This window comes from Tenrec ecaudatus, chromosome 12 (assembly GCF_050624435.1).
Source record: "Tenrec ecaudatus isolate mTenEca1 chromosome 12, mTenEca1.hap1, whole genome shotgun sequence".
NCBI classification, from domain to species: domain Eukaryota; kingdom Metazoa; phylum Chordata; class Mammalia; order Afrosoricida; family Tenrecidae; genus Tenrec; species Tenrec ecaudatus.
The window spans coordinates 33,040,896-33,060,447 of record NC_134541.1 but is presented as its reverse complement, the minus strand read 5'-3'; the positions used below and the strand labels follow the sequence as shown (position 1 = coordinate 33,060,447).

The 19,552-nt window shown below is 53.7% G+C and overlaps 1 protein-coding gene across 3 annotated transcripts in view; it reads right to left on the bottom strand.

Moving 5' to 3' along the window:
* Positions 1 to 19,236, bottom strand: part of STK35 (serine/threonine kinase 35) — a 32,268-nt gene extending 13,032 nt beyond the window's left edge. Inside the window, exons 1-3 of one of the 3 annotated variants that reach the window (XM_075563887.1) lie at positions 18,892 to 19,236; positions 17,735 to 18,332; positions 5,739 to 6,488 (exon numbers count right to left, since the gene is read on the bottom strand). In XM_075563887.1, coding sequence (XP_075420002.1) covers positions 5,776 to 6,488; positions 17,735 to 18,332; positions 18,892 to 19,191 — 1,611 coding nt within the window. In that variant the 5' untranslated portion in view covers positions 19,192 to 19,236 and the 3' untranslated portion in view covers positions 5,739 to 5,775. Of the gene's footprint in view, positions 1 to 5,738; positions 6,489 to 17,734; positions 18,406 to 18,891 lie in introns of those variants that run through there. The other 2 variants (XM_075563885.1, XM_075563886.1) reach the window with 2 other exon arrangements.
* Between the last annotated feature and the right edge of the window lie 316 nt (positions 19,237 to 19,552).

Here is a 19,552-nt window from a genome sequence, read left to right as displayed (position 1 = left end):
GCAGCACTGGGCCATGCTGTCAACAGCTCCAGGGCAGGCCTGTCCCTTCATGGGTGCTTTGATGGCCTGCAGAGCTTCAAGGGACAGATTGCCCCTAGAGGAAACCAGTCCCGTTACATAACTGACAGCTTCTTCTGGTTGACTGCGCAGAAGCGATCGGGATGGCAACGGCAGGAAGAGGCAGCCGGCCGCGAGGGAGCTGCCCAAGCCTCCAAAACAGCAGCTTGCCCACCTGGGGAGGAAGACCCTTCAGAAAACCCAAGTGCAGGAGAGCCCCCCCAGGGCCACATCTGTGTCCTGGGCACCTGGGGCCTCAGGCTCTTCACCGCTGAAGACTGAGCTGGGTTCCCATTCATATATGGGGCCTCAAGAGGCTCAGAAAAGCAAACGAAAAACAAAAGTAAATAGGGTCCCGTACGACCTGGGATCAGAGAGCTACCTCTCCATCAGCTACCCTGCTCTGCCTTGCAATGACTGCTGTACTTTAATTAACACCCCCACATTCTTTCAAAACCTAATGTCCCTCCCCAGGCAAGGACTGGGCATTTCCCTCCTCTTTCCCCTCTGGGCAATTCTTTGCTCCCCCGGGCGGTTAGGGAGTCAACCTCGGAGGTGGCCCCCAGCTTCCTAGCACCCTCTGACCTCTCCAAGGTAGCAGAGGAAACCAACTTAACGCCTGGCTGTGTCACTCGGAGTGCTTGTACTGGTGGGGCGTGGGATTTAATCTACTGCATGTTTAGCTGTTGAACTGAGTAATGAAGATGTGTGAAATTTGTAGAGTTCATGGGTGGGTCACAGTAAGGGTGAGGACGGAGGAGGGGGGCTTAGACCTGGGTTCAAATCTAGACACGTCACCCATATTGCTCTGCCACCTTTGGGCAATTCCTTGAGAGCAGCTAAGGGAGGTAATGGCTCTAAAGCATCTCATCGGGGAGCCCAACCTGCACAGCCTGGGCGCCTAGGTCAGCACCCAGCCGTCACACCAGCTCTGTTCCAGAGCTCTTGCTTCAAACCCGTCACAGATTTACTCCTGGGCTCCCACACGGTAATGAAGACCTTTTTTTTAAAACGGTCTTAATATCGGTACTGATTAACTTGGCGCCTAGAGTGTAACGTTACAGGGATAAGATCCCAGGCGAAAGGAGGCAAAGGGCTATGTGAGCGGGAACTGGTCATGTGGGCTGGGAGCCCTTCAGCAGACCAGGCATCCTTTGTGGCTGCGACAAGAACGGAGGCCCATGTTCTTTCTCTGGCGTTGGGCAGCCGCCAAGATCTCATATGGAGCAGGCTATTCTCCAACTCCTCAGGTCACACCAACATCTGATGTCCTTCAGCCTTAGCTACCCTCTCCCAAATACACATCACTCAAGGGCCTTGGCTTCCAACAGGCCCTAGCAACAGAGGTCTGTGTGGTGGAGACAGCAGACTTGGCCCAGGATGCGGCTTCCCTCACCCCACAGCTCCCGCCCTGGTGATGTGTGGGTGGGGGCATGGGAAAGGCGGTGGGTGGGGCAGGCTGGTGGGAACCCCTGGGAATCTAACACCTTCAAACAGCACAAATTAAGAGCAGAGGCCTATCCTTAAGTCATCTTTAAAATGGGGGGGGTAGGAGAGGTAGAGGGGAAGGATGACACGAGATTAAACTTGGTTGGAACAGAGCTTTCCTCTGCAAAGAAAAGCCATTTGAGAATGCTTGAGGCCAGGTGACTCGAGATCATGGTCTACAGAGGGGCTGGAAGGGGAGATGACACTGCCACCTCAGGTCAAAAGGCCCATCTAAACATGACTTTGGCCTTACCCAAGCCATGGTATTTCCAATTGCCTCATGTGCATGTAAATGCTGGACACTGACTAAGGAAGACTGAAAAGAAAATCAAAGCATTGGAATCATGATGCTACTGAAGAATACACAAAGTACCATTCTGGTGGTACTGCCAAGAGAACAAACATTTGTGTCTTTGAAGACGTACAGCCATAATGCCCCTTAGAGGTCAGGATGGCAAACGCCATCTTAGGTACTTTGGACGGTCTATGTGAGACCAGTTCCTGGAGAAGGACATCATGCTCGTTAGAGCACAGGGCAGCAAAAACGACAAAGGGCCTTGACAAAACGGACTGCCACAGTGAGCTCAAAGAAGAACCGTGAAGATGGCGCAGGATCAGGCAGTGTTTCACTGTGTTGTACACAGGGTCACCGACCTGATGGCGCCTAACAACAACGAAGAGACACAACTGAATTCAGTGTGGAGAAACACATTCATGAAGAGACTAACAAACATGGTCCTGCATTGACTTTAGACGGGGCACTAAGAATGAGCCTCTCCCAATCACTGCAGCAAGGTAAACAGGGGTCATAAAACAGGGCCACCAGAGGCGAAAGCTGCCTCAAGTCACACAGGCAGCAAACCTCCAAAGCGGGCCTCGAACCCTGGACTGCTGTTTCCAGGACCACACCTTCTAGGCCATGAGCTCCTCTGGGAAGCCAAGGTTTCCAAGCTACGCCTCCTTCTACTTTACCTCACACAAAACCACACACAGCCCGACTTCAACCTGACTCCAAAGCCCACCCTTGTAGGGTTTTGCGTTCTCCAAGTGATACGCATGAATTTATTGCACAAAGCTGAGCCAGTGGTTCTCAACCTGTGGGTCACGACCCCTCTGGGGGGGGGGGGAACCTAACGACCCTTTCATAGGGGTTGCCCGATTCCTAACAGTAGCAAAATGACAGTGATGACAATAATGTTATGGTCGGGGGTCCCCACCACATGAGAATCTGTCTGAAAGGGTCGCAGCATGAGGAAGGTTGAGACCCACTGCTCTTCCAACTGGTCTTCCATGGTCTTCCAACTGCCTCCGCTGTCTGGAAGTCAGATGCTCCATTTCAGATGGGTGAAAACCTCCTAGCCCATTTTGCTCCCTATCTCATTTGATGACAACTCCACCCTTCCAAGTGCTTAAGCAGAAACCTTAGGGTCATCCTTGACGACTTGCTTGCTTCCCTCTTACTTCTGGCCGGAAGTCTGGTTGGCACTGACTTCAAAACACACAAATGCAATCATCAACCCCACTCCCAGCCACCATGATCTCATCTGGATTAGTACAGTAGCCTCCCATCTTATCCCCTCACTTCCACCCTTGGCTAAAAATAGTGTTTGCAACACAGCGGTCAAGGCCATCCTTTCAAAGGCTTAGGCATCACACCCCAGCATAAAAGCTACTATCCTCTACCCAGCTGACCAGTTTTTGTCCGGCACTCCCTTTTCCCGTGATCACTCTGCTCCAGCCTCCAGGTCAATATGCTGGCTTATTGTGTGTGGGACAGTCTTTCTCCAGACACTGACTTGCCCCACCCTGTCCTCACTCACCTACTTCCCAGCATTCTGGCAGCCTTTAGCTTGGCAACAGTCTCCCAAAACATATGCTGAATAAATGGAATCAGTTTCTCCATCTAAGATGCTTGATGGCAGTGGGGAGACTGGTCCCCTCAATTCAAGGCAGATACAAGTCATGCCCCAGCTGTTTGAAGCCTTTGACCCCGCAGGGCTCAGCTCCCTGTCCTACAGCCCTGGGCACAGGCTACACAAGTGCCTCCACGAGCCACGGCTAGATAAGGTATGGTGGTTAACGAGGCATCAACTGACCAGGGGGACCACAGTGATGTTGCTGCCAGAGCCACAAACGAAGGAACCAAACAGCTGGGGTCACTTGCCAGTGACCAAGTTCCTAATCTTTTCTCTTTTCATGGTCACCCCATTTTTCTCCTAAAGAAACCACTCCGTTTGCCCATACTGTTACCCTGTAAAATGGCACAGATCCCCGGGCAACAGTCCCAATGAGGGCCCTGACCCCCTTTAGTCGTGACAGCCTCTAAATCCTGGCTCACATTCGGGTCCCTCTTCCCACTTCATGGCACCGATTCCAGGTCTTTCCCAAGTTGGAAGGACGGGATGGAAATGGGAAGGGGAGGTATAAGACAACACAGAAAGCATCCGAGCCCATGGGTTTTGGTTTTCAACACAGTACTGCCCTGCCCTCAGAGGGTAGGATACAATCAATTCACTGGGTGGTAAGGACAAGTTGGCCTGGCACCAAAACAGGCCCTCAGCAAATGTTTGGTGACTCAGGCTATAACTAACTGCCCCGAGCATACAAGAAGATACAGCCCAGCTTCACTCTGAATGGACTCCAACCAGAACTGAGGGCACCTGGCCGAGAGCCCTGAGAGAAGGTGCCTTCCTCATCTCCAGACTTCAGCTTACTGCCAGTTTGCTCCATGCTCAAAGGAGCCCCGGTGGAGTAGGCACTGGTCTGTCAACTGCACAATCACAGGTTCAAACCCACCTGCTACTGTGCTCGCCTTACCATCTTGGGAATCAGACTCCGAGACAGTGGGTTTGGGCTTTTTACGATGGGGGTGTGTGGAAGGGGAAACGTGAATACGTTATATCTGACCTGGTGGTTTCAAACTGCAGACCTTACGGCATGAAGCCCAAAGTGTCCACTATGCTGCCAGGGCTCCCCAACCACAACTGCAAGGAATGAGTGTTCTGACCCAGTTGTAAAGATGAAGCAAAATGGTATGGGTGAAAATAAGCAGCATATTCGGTGGTCGGGAGCTCTGGTGGCATAGTGGTCACTTTGGGCTTCATGCCGCAAGGGCTGCAGTTTGAAACCACCAGCTGCTTCTTGAATGACAGGGCTGTCTACCCCCATAAACATACAGTCCTAGAAACTCACGGGGAGTCCTAGCCTGCCCTATTGGGGCACTAGGAGGAGTCGAGTCAATGGCAATGAGTTTGATTTTTTTTTTTTTACTACAGTGGTCAATGTTCTTTTCCCCCTTGTCCATAAAATAAGAGCAGGGAAGCAATTTAAATCTGACTGATAGGCCAGCGCACAGTATTCAGCCTCTGAAAAATTAATTCCCCTTAGTACTTCATCATTATCAAAAAACTATAAGTATAGATCAACATTGGTCTTTGCAGCTAAACTGCTGGATGGGGAAAGTTCCTGCTTTTGCTCATCCTAGAGCCGAACACAAATGAAATAAATAGCCTCCCCGCCCCCCCACAAAGAAAAAGAACTATCAAATGCACACTCGTCTCTACACTTAGCCATCTGAAATGCACGACTACATTGACTAAAATCTGCTATCAAAATGTTATCATAAAATAGAAGCATGGCTATATGAATACGTGTATGGTATGTCACACAATCATCGTAAGCCACGCTTTCAAAGAAATGATGGGAGGGGTGCGGGGGGGGGGGGGGGAAGCAGGAGCAGTGCTTGGATTAGTGTGGAGTGAAAAGAGGAAGCAACAAAGCTGCACTTATCTCTAAGCACCACCTGAAGCAGGGAGAAGGGGGTGTGAGCAGGGACAGGCTTTCGGGGACCACTGCTGCTACCTCTTCTGCACATTTCCACAGTGGCATTGGTACTTGAGCAGCAAAGCAAGTGCTGCTCACAATCTTCAAGGAGACACAGCTCAAAGGTACCTCCTCTCAGAGGCGGTCAAATTGTCTCCAGTGACCCACAGAGCTCCCTCGCTGAGACTCCCAGGCAGGGGGCATGCGGGATCTCTGCTAGCAAGCACCGAGTTCTCTTCAACTGTGCCTGTGCCCCTTCTACATACCCCTACCCACCCACCCACTCCCACCCCAACTCCACGAGGCCCAGATCAGGGCCCAGGAGGCAGAGCCCCATGAGGGCATTCACGGAATAAAAAGCAAGTACTCACCTAGTTTAAAAACACCCAAGATGCTTTGCCCTGAATTTTAAGCAGCACATGTGACCCGGTCCATTCTGGTTTCAAGTTCAAAGGCATCAGGCCGGTCCTGTGGGTTAGCAGCTAACATGTCTTTCAGGAGCTGCTTGATCCCCTCCGACATGGAAGTCCTGCGTTTCTGGGGGATGTGCAGCTCCATCTTTGGGTTTTCTAGCAGCGCCTCACCAACCGGGACGATCTCGGTCCCTTGTTTGATGTAGGTCCCCAGGAGCTCCTTCTTGGTCTCCGAGTCAATGAAAGTGATCCGCTCAATCATTGCCCAGATGATAATGCCCAGGGCAAAGATGTCAGCCTTGGCCGTGTAGTGTCCTTCCCAGACTTCCGGGGCCATGTAGAAGTCCGAGCCACATGCCGAGGACAGCCAGTACTTATTCACATTCACATTTTTGTTGTCTTGATTGCCCTCTTTGCCTCGTGGGGCCAGCCCCGCACAGACCTTGCTCAGCCCAAAGTCAGCCACCTTGAGGACAGGGGAGCCGGAGCGCTCGGTGATGAGGATGTTGTCTGGCTTGAGGTCCCTGTGCACGATGTGGTTTTTGTGCAAGAAGGCGATGGCGCTCGTGAGCTGGAGCATGAAGCTCTTGTTGGTGGCGGGGTCTGGCCTCCGAGACAGGACATACTGGTTCAGGTCGCCACCTTCACAGAACTCCATGACGAACCAGAGATAGCAGGACTCCTTGGCATAGCCCAGGATCCTCTCCCCTAAATCAGAAGACAGGAAAGTGCGTGAGCTGGGCCGGCGCACGCCGCCTGGAGGCTAATGGAGTGCAGCGAGTCAAGTGAGAGTGGCAGGGTGGCCCCCAGCACCACTTGGACGGACCCAATCTACACATCGTGGCCTGTCCCCCGCCCCACCCCCCGCCACGGGACGCTAAGGACAAACAGTAGGGACTGGTGACACGAATGAGAGGCTTGGGTGGGCATCTGGTTTCACTGCGGTATTGCTCCGCTTCTTCGCCTGAAAATGGGCTCGTGTCAACTAAATGAGCACAATTGACCTGGATGGGCTGTGCTCAACCTTCCCATCACTCTGGCGGTGTGAGTGAGACGGCTTCAATCTCACAAAACGAAGGAGCTAAGGCCCAGAGAGACTTAAGAGCTGAGACTCAAATCCATTCGCTGTGAAGCCTGGTGGTTTCCTTACTGTCTGCTGACAGGCAGCTTCACAACACCAACACTTCCTGAGCTGCAGGCCCGAGTGAGCGCGGGCATCTCACCCAGGGAGGCCGTGGCCGCCAAGCACTGTTCAGATGTCATGTGACTCGTGTTGCTCACTGTTACCCCAAGCCAGGCAAAAGATCTTCCCTGCCTTTCCTGACCTGTATAACGCTGCTTGTTAATGTACCCAGAACAGCATTTGCCTACTTCTTTTTGTGGCGCACGCCCATCCATCCATATTTGTGTCTCTCGAAGCTTTGCTTCAAGGAGATAGCAGGTATCTACAACAGCGGTCCTCAAACCAACATGCGATCGACTGGCTGCACATCTGCCATCACGGGAAACCCTACTAGCAGTGCAGGGAGAGCAGGAGCCGCTAGCACTGCAGGAGCCCAAAGAGGCACCCTTTGACGACTAGAAACGGGATCAGCAAGGAGGGGGTTCTGGGGTGGACGATGGAATGGAAATGGATCAACCAAACCCACTGCCATCGAGTCGGTCTGACTCATAGCGACAACGTTGGCTGAACTGCCCCGTGGGTTTCTATGGAAGCAGACTGCCACTTTCTCCCAAGGACGTGGCTGGGGTTGGCCACTGGTCAACCTTGCAGTAGCACCCCAGCACTGCAACCACAGCACTGTCTGGAAATGGACCAGGGAGGGGTAAATAGGAGGTCCCATGGGAACAATGGAGCCCTAAGAAGTTACGAGGTAGAACCAACTTACACAGGCGTCTAACGCCAGGTCCACTTTCTCCAAAACCAAAGACTTCAATAAAGCTGTCACTGGCACTCCCAATCCTTCATCCAGCAATCGCCAGCACACTGAGCCCAGGAGCTATTTGCTAAGGTAAGCATAGATAGGCAGGTGCCTGATCCTACTGATGAGGAGGCTGGACCTGCGAGCACCAGGACTTGCCCTGGGTGGGCAAGTGGCTTATTCCTGAGCCAAAGCCAGAGGACAAGTCTCTTGACCCCCCAGGCCTGACCCTCCTGCTACAGATGCTGCCAAATGGCCTCTCCCTGACCATTTGCCATGTCCTTACAAAGGATGCCACTTCAAATGACCCTGCACTGCCACAGGGCACAGCCTCTCAAAGCCAGTGGTTTGGGAGGTGCAGCAGTGCCAAGATGGATGGACACGCAGGGAGGAAAGCCTTGGGTTTCTGACCGCGATGATCGGACAGACCTCACTTCCCTGCAATTACATAATTTGTTTGCTGCTGTGACTCACAATCAACCGAATACAGGTAGAACCAGTTTAGGGCAGATGGGTTCTTAAAATCAGTCCTTCTCCTGGCGTAATCCTCTTTCTAGGTCAATGGCTCACAGTGGGCTGGGGTGCTCTGCCGGAAAGGCTGGAAACAAAATGAGGCGGCAGCCAGCAGCCTCAGTTGAGTCAAGACTCGTGGAAAGGAAAGCAAGAAATGCTTCCTGGCGGCAGCACCAGAAAGGAAAAGATTAAAAAGCCATCAAGTTCCTTCTGCAAAAGTCTCACCAAGACAACACTGCAACTTTTGGTGTGAGGGTAAAGGGTGGAGAGCGGTGGCTTTATACACAAAGTGGGTGACTATGGCAACTGAAGCAATAGGAAAACAAGTCTGCAAAACATTCTGTATACTCCCAGCTGGGAAAGAGAGAAAAGGATACAAATTCACCCTGTGTGTGCGCGTGTGTGTGTGTGGGGGGGGGGGGGGGGAAGGGAGGCAGGAGTCCTCGGGCTGGAGAAGTGAGCTCAGCTCGGGAGGGGCTGCTGCTCCCAGGGAACAGTGGGCAGGAAGAAGCACTTACGTCAGCACAGACAGCAGCGTGAGCAAGACAGAATGGAAAACTGAGGGATGCAGCGGCCTGTTGGAGACAGGCGTGTTTCTGGGCACAGGCCATGGTTGGGCCCTGGTTTGCTCAAATCAACTTCCGGAGAACCTGGAGCATGTGTCTTCATGGCAGTCCCGATAGTCTGGCTTGGATCCCCTGGTTTGGGTGTCTATTTAACCACGAAAAACACTGGGAACACCTCCCCAGGCACTGTGTTCAGAGGTGGGAAGGAGGAACTTATCCAAGGTCTATGGCATCAGCGGCTGAGGGCAGGGAGGCCTCCAAGTCTGTCTAATGGACAATGGGATCTTGGTTCACACAGGTCGTTTGAGAAGAGAGGTGGGCCCACCTTCAGGTAAGTTTTACTACCTTTCCCTCAAAGTCAGATAGTCAGGAGGCCACGGAGTAAGTTCTGAACCTTCAAATGCAACAGTCCACACATTTTTTAGAAGGTGCTGTGGGTGGGGAGCCACACAGGATCAAGGAAGGGTGTCAAGTCTTATTAAGAAACAGTGAAGTAGCCCATAGAAGGTGGCCTGCGTTCTTCAGAGACTTGATGCCAGTCAGCCTCAGCAGGACAACCGATGAGAAGAGGGAAGTAGTATCTTCCTTTTACCAGAGGCAACTGCAACCCAGAGACTCTGCGTGGCCCCAGGAGCCCGGTCTCCACTGCTGCCTCTCAGCACCACCAGCTGAATTCAACACCGGGACAATCTGGTTCCCACCCAGCTCCCTGGTGAGCAGCCTCTAGGGTAGGCCCCACGGGATTTAATGTTCATCACATGCCTCATTGATGTGTCCCCAGCACAACATGCAGATAGCGTGTGTGTTTTCAGTAGAGGCCTGGGATAGCAGCAGGAACACGGTAACTCTTGGAAAACAATTTGGCGGTTAAGTATGATCAGTCTTCAGTGCCCAGTGCAATAGCCACAGGAATCCTATTCTAGCTAGTGATTCTAAGGGAAGCGTGCGCGCGCGCACGCGCACACACACACACACACACACACACACACACACACACACACAATCCACCACCTCCACTTCCCCAACGAGCAGACCAAACATCAAAAACACCCACAGCTGGTTTCTACACAGTCCAGGAACAGTGGAGAGCTGGACGCATACGAAAGAAGAGGGCTCTAGGGCAGTGGGTTTAGTATTAAGAACGCCGACCACCAGGTGTGGTGCAAACCCACCAAACTGCTTTCTCCGTGGGACAAAGATGAGGCTGTCTGCTTCCTAAAAACTCAAAGAGTGTTGGAAATCCTACTTGGCCAGATAGGGTCACTCTGATGGACTCGACCGCTCTGGGCACACAACAGCAACAAGGTACTTAAACAGAAAACCAACCAAGTTACATAGCATGTCATAAGCATATTTTAAGTGAAGTGAGAATAAAACGAACATAAAAATTACAGCAGTTAAAGATTAGAAGGGAATCCCCCAAAATGAAAGCCAAATAAGGTTATGACTACAGCCCTGTAAAGAATCAGTCACGGACACTCACAGGGCAGTCCTACCATGTTCCAGAGGGCCACTGAGTCTGCATCAACTCCGTGTTTTGGATCATAGCCTTTTTTTAATAGTTACTTAAAAAAAAATCATTGTGTTGGGGCTCTTACAGCTCTTATCACAAGCCACACGTTGTGTCATGCACTTTTGTACATAGGTTGCCACCATCATTTTCAAAATATTTTCTTTCTAGCCATTCTTGTTTTAGAGACATTTTCTGAATGAAATGGCTCAGCTAAAGGTCAGTCCCTACTCTAAAAAAACCAAAGATCCACTTGGGCATGTCTCTCCACCCCAAGATAGGATGAAGACACAAGCTAAGCACCTCATCCCAGAAAGCTGACCGTGGTCCTGGGTTGTATGACGTTACTAAGGAGACTGGGTCTCGTGTTCATACCACAAGAAGATACTCCTACCACTTCATGAGACAAGTCAAAGGTCATTGCACTAGAAACTCAACCTGTCACAGTAAGAAGACACTGTATCCTACAGAGGTCAAGAGGCCAGTTCTGGACCTGCAGACCTAGTAGAGAGGACAAGGACTGTGAAGACAGACAGGCTTGGGGTTGCCCTCACCTCCATTCTCCCATCCAAGGTGACCTTGGGTAAACCAGGGTGGATCTGCTTCACAGACGGAGACACGGACATCCCTGTGCTGCTGGAAGAATTCGCCTGGACAACTACTGGGAGCTCCTAACGTTAATGGCCCTGGACACCCCTGGCAGGTGGCCAATAGAGTCACCACAGCGTGTCAAGAATGTGGAAATTGAAAAAAAAATTTTTTTTAAGTGGGAATTGGCGAGAGCATCATCAGGATGTAAGTCTAGACTCTGACCCTTTGTTAAGTGTGGCACTCCACAAGCTACTTGACCTCCAGGGAGCTGGATTTTCTGCTACGACCGTGTCCCACCAAAACAGCACTCAGACTACAGCAGAGGATGGGATGAGGCTGCATGTGAAAATACCAGGAAAGGGCAGCTGCCACAATTTGGAAATGCCAGGGGATCCAGGTAAAATGCAGGTGCTGTAGCCGGCCCCAAACCGGAGGCCCATGACAGACCCAGCTCAGCGTGCGCACCAGTCCTAAGCCCTACCTCTTCCCAGGATCTAGCCTGACTCTATCCATTAGACCTGATGCTCACTGTAGGGTGAAACCAAGTCACGCTGGACTCCCACACAGTAGGTGCTCAAAGACTGGGCGGAGTAAAGAATCAGGGTAAGAACTCAGGGACTGAAAGGATTCTTTAAAAAAACAAACAAGGGAAGTTCTAGTAGCAGAGGGAGTGGAACAGGTAGATTTAGGCCAACTGTGAACAATAAGGCACCTGGCGTGTGAGTCACAATGAAGGCTCTAAGAATGTCACCAAAGGTGGCACGTGAAATGAACAGGCATGCTGTCCTACTAGGGCTAGAAAGCTCCCTCGCCTCACCCTCACGAGTCCCCACTCCCCGAAGCCTTCCCCGGTGCTACCCCAATTAACCAACACTCTCAATTAAGGACGGGCTGTTTCTCTCTCCTGGGGCTGGCACCTAAAGTCCTCAACATGCACGTAGGGAAGGCAGTCACTGGAAAGCGGCGTCCTCACGGTAGCCACAAAACACTGGAACGGAGGTGCAGGATCCCACCTTGGAGGCCCGGGGAAAGTGTCAGCAGAGACACTAAACAATTCCTATACACTTAGAATGAACCAGGAGCCAGGTAAGAGTCTAGGAGCCCTGGTGGAAGACTGGTTCCACGTTCCCGACAGGTCAGCTGTTCCAACTACCAGCCACTCTGCGGGAGCGGAGGCTCTCTACCTCCTGAAGAGTTCGTCCTGGAAACCCCCAGGGGCCGTTAGTTCCACCCTACCCTATAGTGTCACTAGTGCAGTGAGTTTTGGTTTGAATCAGTGTCTGAACTCACTTTAGCACGCTCCCATCAGCCATCCTGGCCCCCTGGAGTGTTATCAATCCTGGGTGAAACGTGAACATGATGTGCCCATTCTGCAACCCCACAAGGAAAGCCCCCAGCCCCAGCAGCTCAGAGAAGAGACTCCAGTAAGGTAAGCTTGGGCTTGAATCCTGGAGCTGCCTAGCTCTTTCACAGCTGTGAAGCACAGCAGCTCCAGCTACCTCGACGCTAAGGATAATCACGGTTCTAATTTCACAAGGTGCTTGGGAGGCTGTCTTAGTTAACAGGAAGAAAGCCTTTATTGGCATACAGCAATCCGCAGGTTTCAGCTCTCATTAACAGGGTGAGCCTGGGGCTTCTGCCTCCAGGTCCACTGGTCTACCTGTCATTCGTTTACAGAGCCATGGTGTCACCGTGCCACTTCTTATTGGCATCAGGGTAGCCAAGAAGCACCATCCGGTGCCCTGCCTCTTTCTCAGGGGCTCTCTCTAAACACGGGAGGCCCCAGCCTACAGCAAAGAATTACGAGTTGCTTGCGAGATACCCAGACAGGAAGGTGGCCCTGTGCTGCCGCAGACCCCGAGGTTTCCGAGGGCACTCAAGCCTGGAGGGGTTTGCCATCCTGGCCTCCCTCCTCCTCCTCCTCGGCACGCCTGCTCTCTCCCAGTGTACCAGAGCCAACTCAGTGGAGCCTAGCTTCACTTCTGGCTGCACCATGAAGCCTTCCATTGCTTCTTCGTGCCTCCTGGAGAGCCCTCTGCTGCTCTCTAGGAAGCCCACTATGCGTGGCTTTGAGTTGAGACCATCTGCACACCTCTCGGGAAACCTTTCAGAGTGCCTGGCACACAGCGGCCACTTAACATAGGCACACAGGCAGACACCTCCCATCTGAAGTACCATGCGGCCCGGGTCCTCACCAACTCAAGCCACCTGCTGGCATCTCAGGACAGTTAACATGAATAGGTAGAACGGAACCAGGATCTTGCCCAGTCCGTGATAAGCTAAGCTCCCAGCTCTTCCAAACATCCATTTATTTTAGGAGCCTTGCTAAGTGCTCCAGTTTTTCCCCCTGCCCTCGTCCTTGACCCTCTGCTCAGGCTTGTCTACCGGCTCCTCTGGCAGGTCAGAACAGTGTCCTTCTGCCATGGACACTGGCTAATGGCAAGCTGTCCATGCCTCAACCTGCCACTGTGTGGCTCAAGTTTGTAAAAGGTAAAAAGAACTCGCCCAAACCATTTACAAGACTGCTAAGCTGGATTTTAAAAGCCTGGGTGACTGGTATGGGAGCTGTCTAACTCGTTTGGAGCGAGACCTGTACTTTCCCTGGTCTTCAGCCTATGTGCAGCGGAAGGTCACATCAGAAATCTAAGAACACCCCTCATCACTCTGCTCGAGGCATCTTGCTTCTGCGTAGGACTTGCTCAGTCTGTTCAGAGAGAAAGAAGGGCACAAGACACACAAGATGATCAAGCAATGCTAGGGAAGACTAAGATCAGCCTTTCCGGAAGTTTCTCTTTTCATTAGGTACTGGGTTATCTATAAATCAAAATATTGGAACTACATAAATGCCTTTTGTGTTTTCACAAAATGAGGGATCTGAGATAAAACCAATCACGGCCATCGAGTCAACTCTGCCTCAGAGACCCTGTCCATCAGGGCATAACTGTTCCGCTGGTTCCCGAGACTCACTCTTTAGGGCCGCTGCAAAGAGGGAAATGCTCTCGACACGACCCTGTTGTGAAACAGCGTCCTCTTTCCTTTCTCTGCTCATTCCTGGTCCTGGCCTGCCAGTCTTCTCCGGATTCCCTCTCCATTGGGTACAAAGCTCTTGTTAATGAACCAACCGGCCATTTCCTCCTGCCACCTAGATTAGCATTTGTCTTCACCCAGCCTCAAACTTTTCAAATGTAAGTTTCCTAAAAGCAAACAGCATCCCCTCCCCCAAAGGCTGCAGTAGAAAGGCCTGTCAATACGCTGAGGCTCCTTAAAGGAAATACTAGTTGGTCTATTTAAAAATCGCTCTAGGTTGCAGGAGATGGGGCAAAGGGTGCTCGCAAGGAACTTTGGTATCAGCATGAGCTGACCCAAGGCTCCCCCAGGACAGAGGCAGGCTCCTAAATCTTGGGAGCTGAAGTCAGGAACACTTAACTTGGCCAATAGGGTCCTTCCTCTCCACTTTAACAGTATTAGTAAGCAAAAATGACAGCCTGTCTAGTACTTATCAGCCACTCCCACCTGTCCGTTTGTCCTACTGCAGTAGCTGTGTTACTGAAAGGTCTATGCCACCAGTACTTCAAACACTAGCAGGGGCTTCCGTGGTGGGCAGTTGCAGCAAACTTGCGCAGACACACCAGCTGGGCTGCTGAAAGCTTAGAGGGCTTGGAAGGCTTGCTGAAGAAGATCGACTACAGCCTTCAGTACGGACTGCAGCTCAGCAGAAGGAAAATAAAAATCGTCATTCACAACTGGACCAATAGACAACATCCCACGTGGAGAAAACATCGAACCTGTCGAAGAATTCATTGGATTTGGACCCACAATCAATGCTCACGGAACTGCGGTCAAGGAATCAAATGACCCGCCAGGCTGCAAAAGACCTTTGCAAAGTCTCAAAGAGCCAAGCTGAGGCCTCGAGGACTAGCATGTGCTTGGCTCGGCCCAGCCCAGCGCTCCCAATGCTGCATATGCATGTGCACGCTGGGCGATGCACAAGAAAGCCAGTAAGAATGGACGCTTTGGAACCATGGTGCTGCCACAAGGGGGAAGGAGACTGGAAAAGGTGGGGGGAGGGATGTGGAATTGAAAGATGCTGCAACTTCCCCAGGAACATTTGGAAGCCTTCTCATACACCATCGACTGCCAGAACAAACCAATCTGTGTTGGAAAAAGTTACAGCCAGGATGTGCCTGAGAGAATCGCCTCACACACTTTGGACATAGCATCCGGGGAGGCCAGTCCCTGAAGGGCATCGTCTTTGATTGAGGGTCAGTTAAAGAGGCAAATCCTCAGCATTTGCTAGGGGCAGGCAATATAGAGAGTGGTGCCACAAACTGAGCGAGGAAAGGAGTGGGGCAGACGCAGATAGAAGTATTTGGATGCGGTTTTGAGTGTTCCCGGGCTGAACTGTGCTTCTAAAACACTTTGTAGGTGTGCGCTGAGAGGGAGGCACTGCTGGACTGGGCTGGAGCAGCTGAACACGGAGCCTCTTTAAAGTTTCCCTCAGCCAATTCCTGCTGCTCAGAGAAAGCGTAATCTCTCAGGTAAGTTTGATCAGACACCAGAAAGGGTGAAGAACCTGACCAGATCAGATGGATGCCAGCAAGAGGCGTGAATGGCTGGCACCTGAGTAACCCCAGCCCGAGGACTCTGCTCTGCTGAAGGGCGCATTGTTAATGGCTGTGTGGGCCTGGTAAAGTGGCTGGGCAAGGAATGAGACACCCTCTAGAAAAGATGGCTAGAAGAGCCAGGGGTGGGGAATGCAGTGAGGATCACTTCCACATGGCCTTTCTAGCCCTTCAAGGTCTCCTGACTTCCACCAATGACTAGGTGTGACTGTCCAAATGCGGGCTTGTGGCCCTCACACCGAGGGGATTAGCAACCTAATGCAAACAAGGTGCACGGTAAGGAGCATGGAACCCTAATGAGAACTGTCCCATCTTGGTGCCTCACTAGATTAAAATGAGCCACCCCAGAGGTAGAAAGAGGGGACCCTTATTACCCCCAAGAGCCGCTGGGATCAGAGTACCTCCTTTGTAACCAGGGTCCCTGTGCCGCGGACCTTTGCAGACAGAGTGTCAGAGCGATGTACTGTCCAAGCAGGGGAGAAGTGATGGCGGAGAAACCGCAGTAGCAGCAGGCTTGCACCGACAGGGCGATGGGCTTCCTGGCCCATGAGCAAGTGGTCAGAGCTTATGGTGACCCATGGGGCAAGAGCTGGGCCCCTTCGGGCGGGCTCGACTGAAAGAATTGATCCTGAATTATAATCTGCTACTGCCCTAATAAACTCCCTAGCGAATTATGGTCTATGTGTGGTTGTGGCAACAAACCCACCAACCCAGCAAAGGAGTAGAGCACTATGGGAAAGAGGGCTGGTAGATATGTCTGACCTCCACCTCACATCTTCACCGGCAACCCGAATGTACAACAGGGACCTGGTAGGGAGGGTGGAGCTCCCTTGTGGGTTTCCAAGACTTAACTCTTCATGGGAGTGGAAAGCCTCAGCTTTCTTCCAAGGCTGATGGTTTCAAACCACTCACCTTGAAGTTACTAAAGGCCAAGTGAAGCAAATTCCCCTGCCCCAAGGACGTACCTACCATAAGAGCCCAGCCCAGTCATTACCTGGAGTGGGAGAAGACAGTTTGAGAATGGAGAGATTAAACCCACTATGTCCCAGAGTACAGGTGGAGAGAAGAGCCTCCAGGGGAAATCTTTTCAAAACAAATACATTCACCTTGGGATAGAGAAGGGCGGGCTTTTCAGAATGGAAAAGAGGCAGTGTAGGGCAAGTTTAACCAATTAAAAAAGAACACCAAGTGATACTAATCGGGTCCTGCCACCAGGAGTCAGGTGCAACAGACTTGAAATGGACCAGGGGTTCCCAGAGAATGGATCGGTCCGGTTATTGAGAAGCAAAACTGGGCAATTCAAGATCAGCCTTCCGACTTACTTTTCACCTCTGTGCCTCAGTCTCCATTTGTGGAGGGGACAAGAGTGCTCACTTTAAAAGTTATTACCTAAAACCACTTCTGTAGGATGTAGTGTTCAGACCACAGCTGGGACTTCTCGCTGGCTTCTCAAGCCTCTGAAGAAATCCTTAGCTGCTTGTCTAAAGTGAGTCCCTGAGCCATCCCATGGTGCAGCTAGAATTCCGGAAGGATGGGCTAGGAGCTGACCCCGGGCTGCAAGCCTCTTGGCTTTGCTGAGCCCCATTTCCCCTAAAAACAAAACCACTTTCCCAGACAGGATGTTCAGATGGAAAGGAAACAGAGTGAGAGATGTTTTGCTAGGAGAGCCCACCAGTGGGGTTATTATCATCCTGCATGCCCCAAGGGGCTTAGCCAGAAACCCCAATTTGCTTGATTGCCCCAGGATGGGGGAAGCGGGGAGCTGAAGATCTCAGAGGAAAAGGCAGACTCAGAAGCAAGCAAGCGTTGGGGGGGGGGGGGGGGTGTCCACTGGGTTTTGTTTTGGAAGAGTGGTCTCTAGAGTGAGGGGACCCCTGAAGTTCTCTCATCAACTCGGAGGAACCCAACCCCCTTACCGATCCTAAGTGTTCGGCGCTTAGCAATGGCTCCCACTTAGTGTGCACTTAATAAGTTAACGGGGAGCACTTCGTGAGCACTTCCTAGGAAAACACCAGCTATCACTGGGCTTGGGACCTGGCAGTTGGGTCCTGCAAAGGGCGGAGGGGCCACCATGCCTGGGGTCTGACATGGAAGGCCGAGGGTGTGTCAAGGCCTGGCTGACAGGGCCCGGGCTAGGGCCTAGGGGTCCTGGAGGCACTTTGGGCCACGCCACCTGGGGCCCTGCGAGTCCTGGGCGTTGTGTGGGCACGATGGTCCCCGGGGCTCCTACCTTTCAGCGAGGTCTCCACCAGGCGCAGGTAGAGCTGCGAGTTCTTGTTGCCGTGGCTCATGCGCTGGGCTAGCCCGTTGCGCTGCAGGACGCACTCTTCAAACTGCACGACGTTCTGGTGGCGCCGCTTGAGGCTGGTCAGGGCCCAGAATTCCGCCAGCGCCAGCTCCACGTTCTCGGGGGCGTCGCAGCGGATCTTTTTGACCGCCACCCGGGCCCCGCTCCGGCCGGCCACCGCCTCGTAGACCACGCCGTAGCTGCCGCGCCCGATCTCCGCCAACAGGCTGTAGCGCGGTCGCGCCGATCCCCCGCCACCCTCCGGCCGCCGCCGCACCAGGTAGGCCTCACCCGGGGCCTCCGCCGCCGCCGGATCCATGGCCTGGGCCGCCGCCGGCCTCAGCTTCGCGCTGGGCGCCCGCGGCACTGGGCTTCGCCTTTTCCGCTCGGAGCTTTGTGTACCTCCGCGGGTGCCGTCCTCCTCGCCCGTTTCCATGGCTGCGGGCGGCGGGGGGAGCAGCAACGGCGCTGCCCGGGCCCCCCCTGCCTCATCCCTCCGTCTAGCCCCAGGACGCGGCGGAGCGGGACCTTGAATGGCGACCTGCAGGAAAAGAATCGGTTAAACGACCCGGCCCAGGCTGGGCTGCGAGCAGCGCAGGCCGCAAAGCGCCCCACGTCCGGCCCCTTTAAGACGCAACCCTCCGCCGCCGATTGAACGGGGAAGGGGGCGGGGCGAGCGGGCGAGACGCAACCACGGGCTCGCCGAGCGGGGGTGGACCCGGAAGGGAAAGCTCGGTTTCCCCGCTTTCTAAGTCCATTGAGCGAACGGCAATAGGAGAAACCGCGAGCCGTCTACATGCAAATTTTAAGTCAATCCGCTTAGAAAGTAATTCGGGCTGTTGACTTCTTTTCCCCGCGCCGGGCCTCCACTGGGGTCCCCCTCCTGCACCCCACCCGGTGTGCTCCCGGGTGTAAACAGTCCAGTGAATTAAACCCGAGCCGAGCCCAGCAGAGCCCCAAGTCCCGGAGGGCTCCGGGGAGCTAGCTTAAAAGTTTTGGGGAGGGGGGGGTCGGCTCCCCCCTCGTGGCGCCCGAGACGGCCCGAGTCGCGTGAGCTTCGGGGGTCGCCTTTCTCCTGCGGGGGAGGACCGCGCGCTTACCTGGCGGGCGCCCCTCCGCTTCCGGGCAGCCCGGCGTCCCCGCGGCGTCCCCGCCTGCGGAGGGTCCGCTCCGGGCCGGCGCCGCCTCTGGGGCCGAGCGGCGCGGGAGGCGGGGGCCAGGGCTTGGCAGCGGACGGCTCGGGCTGCTCGGCCGGCGGCGGCGGGGCTCTCGGCGGAGAACAAGGCGCCCCGGCTCCCGCGACTCTCCACGTGCTCCCGCCAGCTGGGCCTTTTACATAACCGCTTTACATAAGGCGCGCCGCCCGCCGCCCGGGCCAGCGGGCATTCCTGGTGCCCCATCCCCCCGGAGGCCGTCCGCGCGCCGTCCGAACCCGGCCGGGTCAGCGGAGCCGCCGCCGCCGCCGCCCAATCACGGGCGAGAACGCCCGGTCCGCAAAAAAGAGGCGCCAAACCGCCGCGTCCCGCCGCGCCCAGCAGCCTCTCCGCCGACTGCGCGCCGCGCAATTGCACGCCCGGGGCCTATAAATACGGGTTCGGGGATTGGATTGGCGGATTCGATTGTGGTTCGGCTCCGGGAGCCTCTCACCCTGCCTCGGAATCGCGCTCCTGCTTCCTACGAGCCCGCGAACCGCACCCGTCTACCCCCTCCTTAGCTTCCTTTGCAGCCAATTGCCTCAAATCGGCCTTATACGGGGTCGGT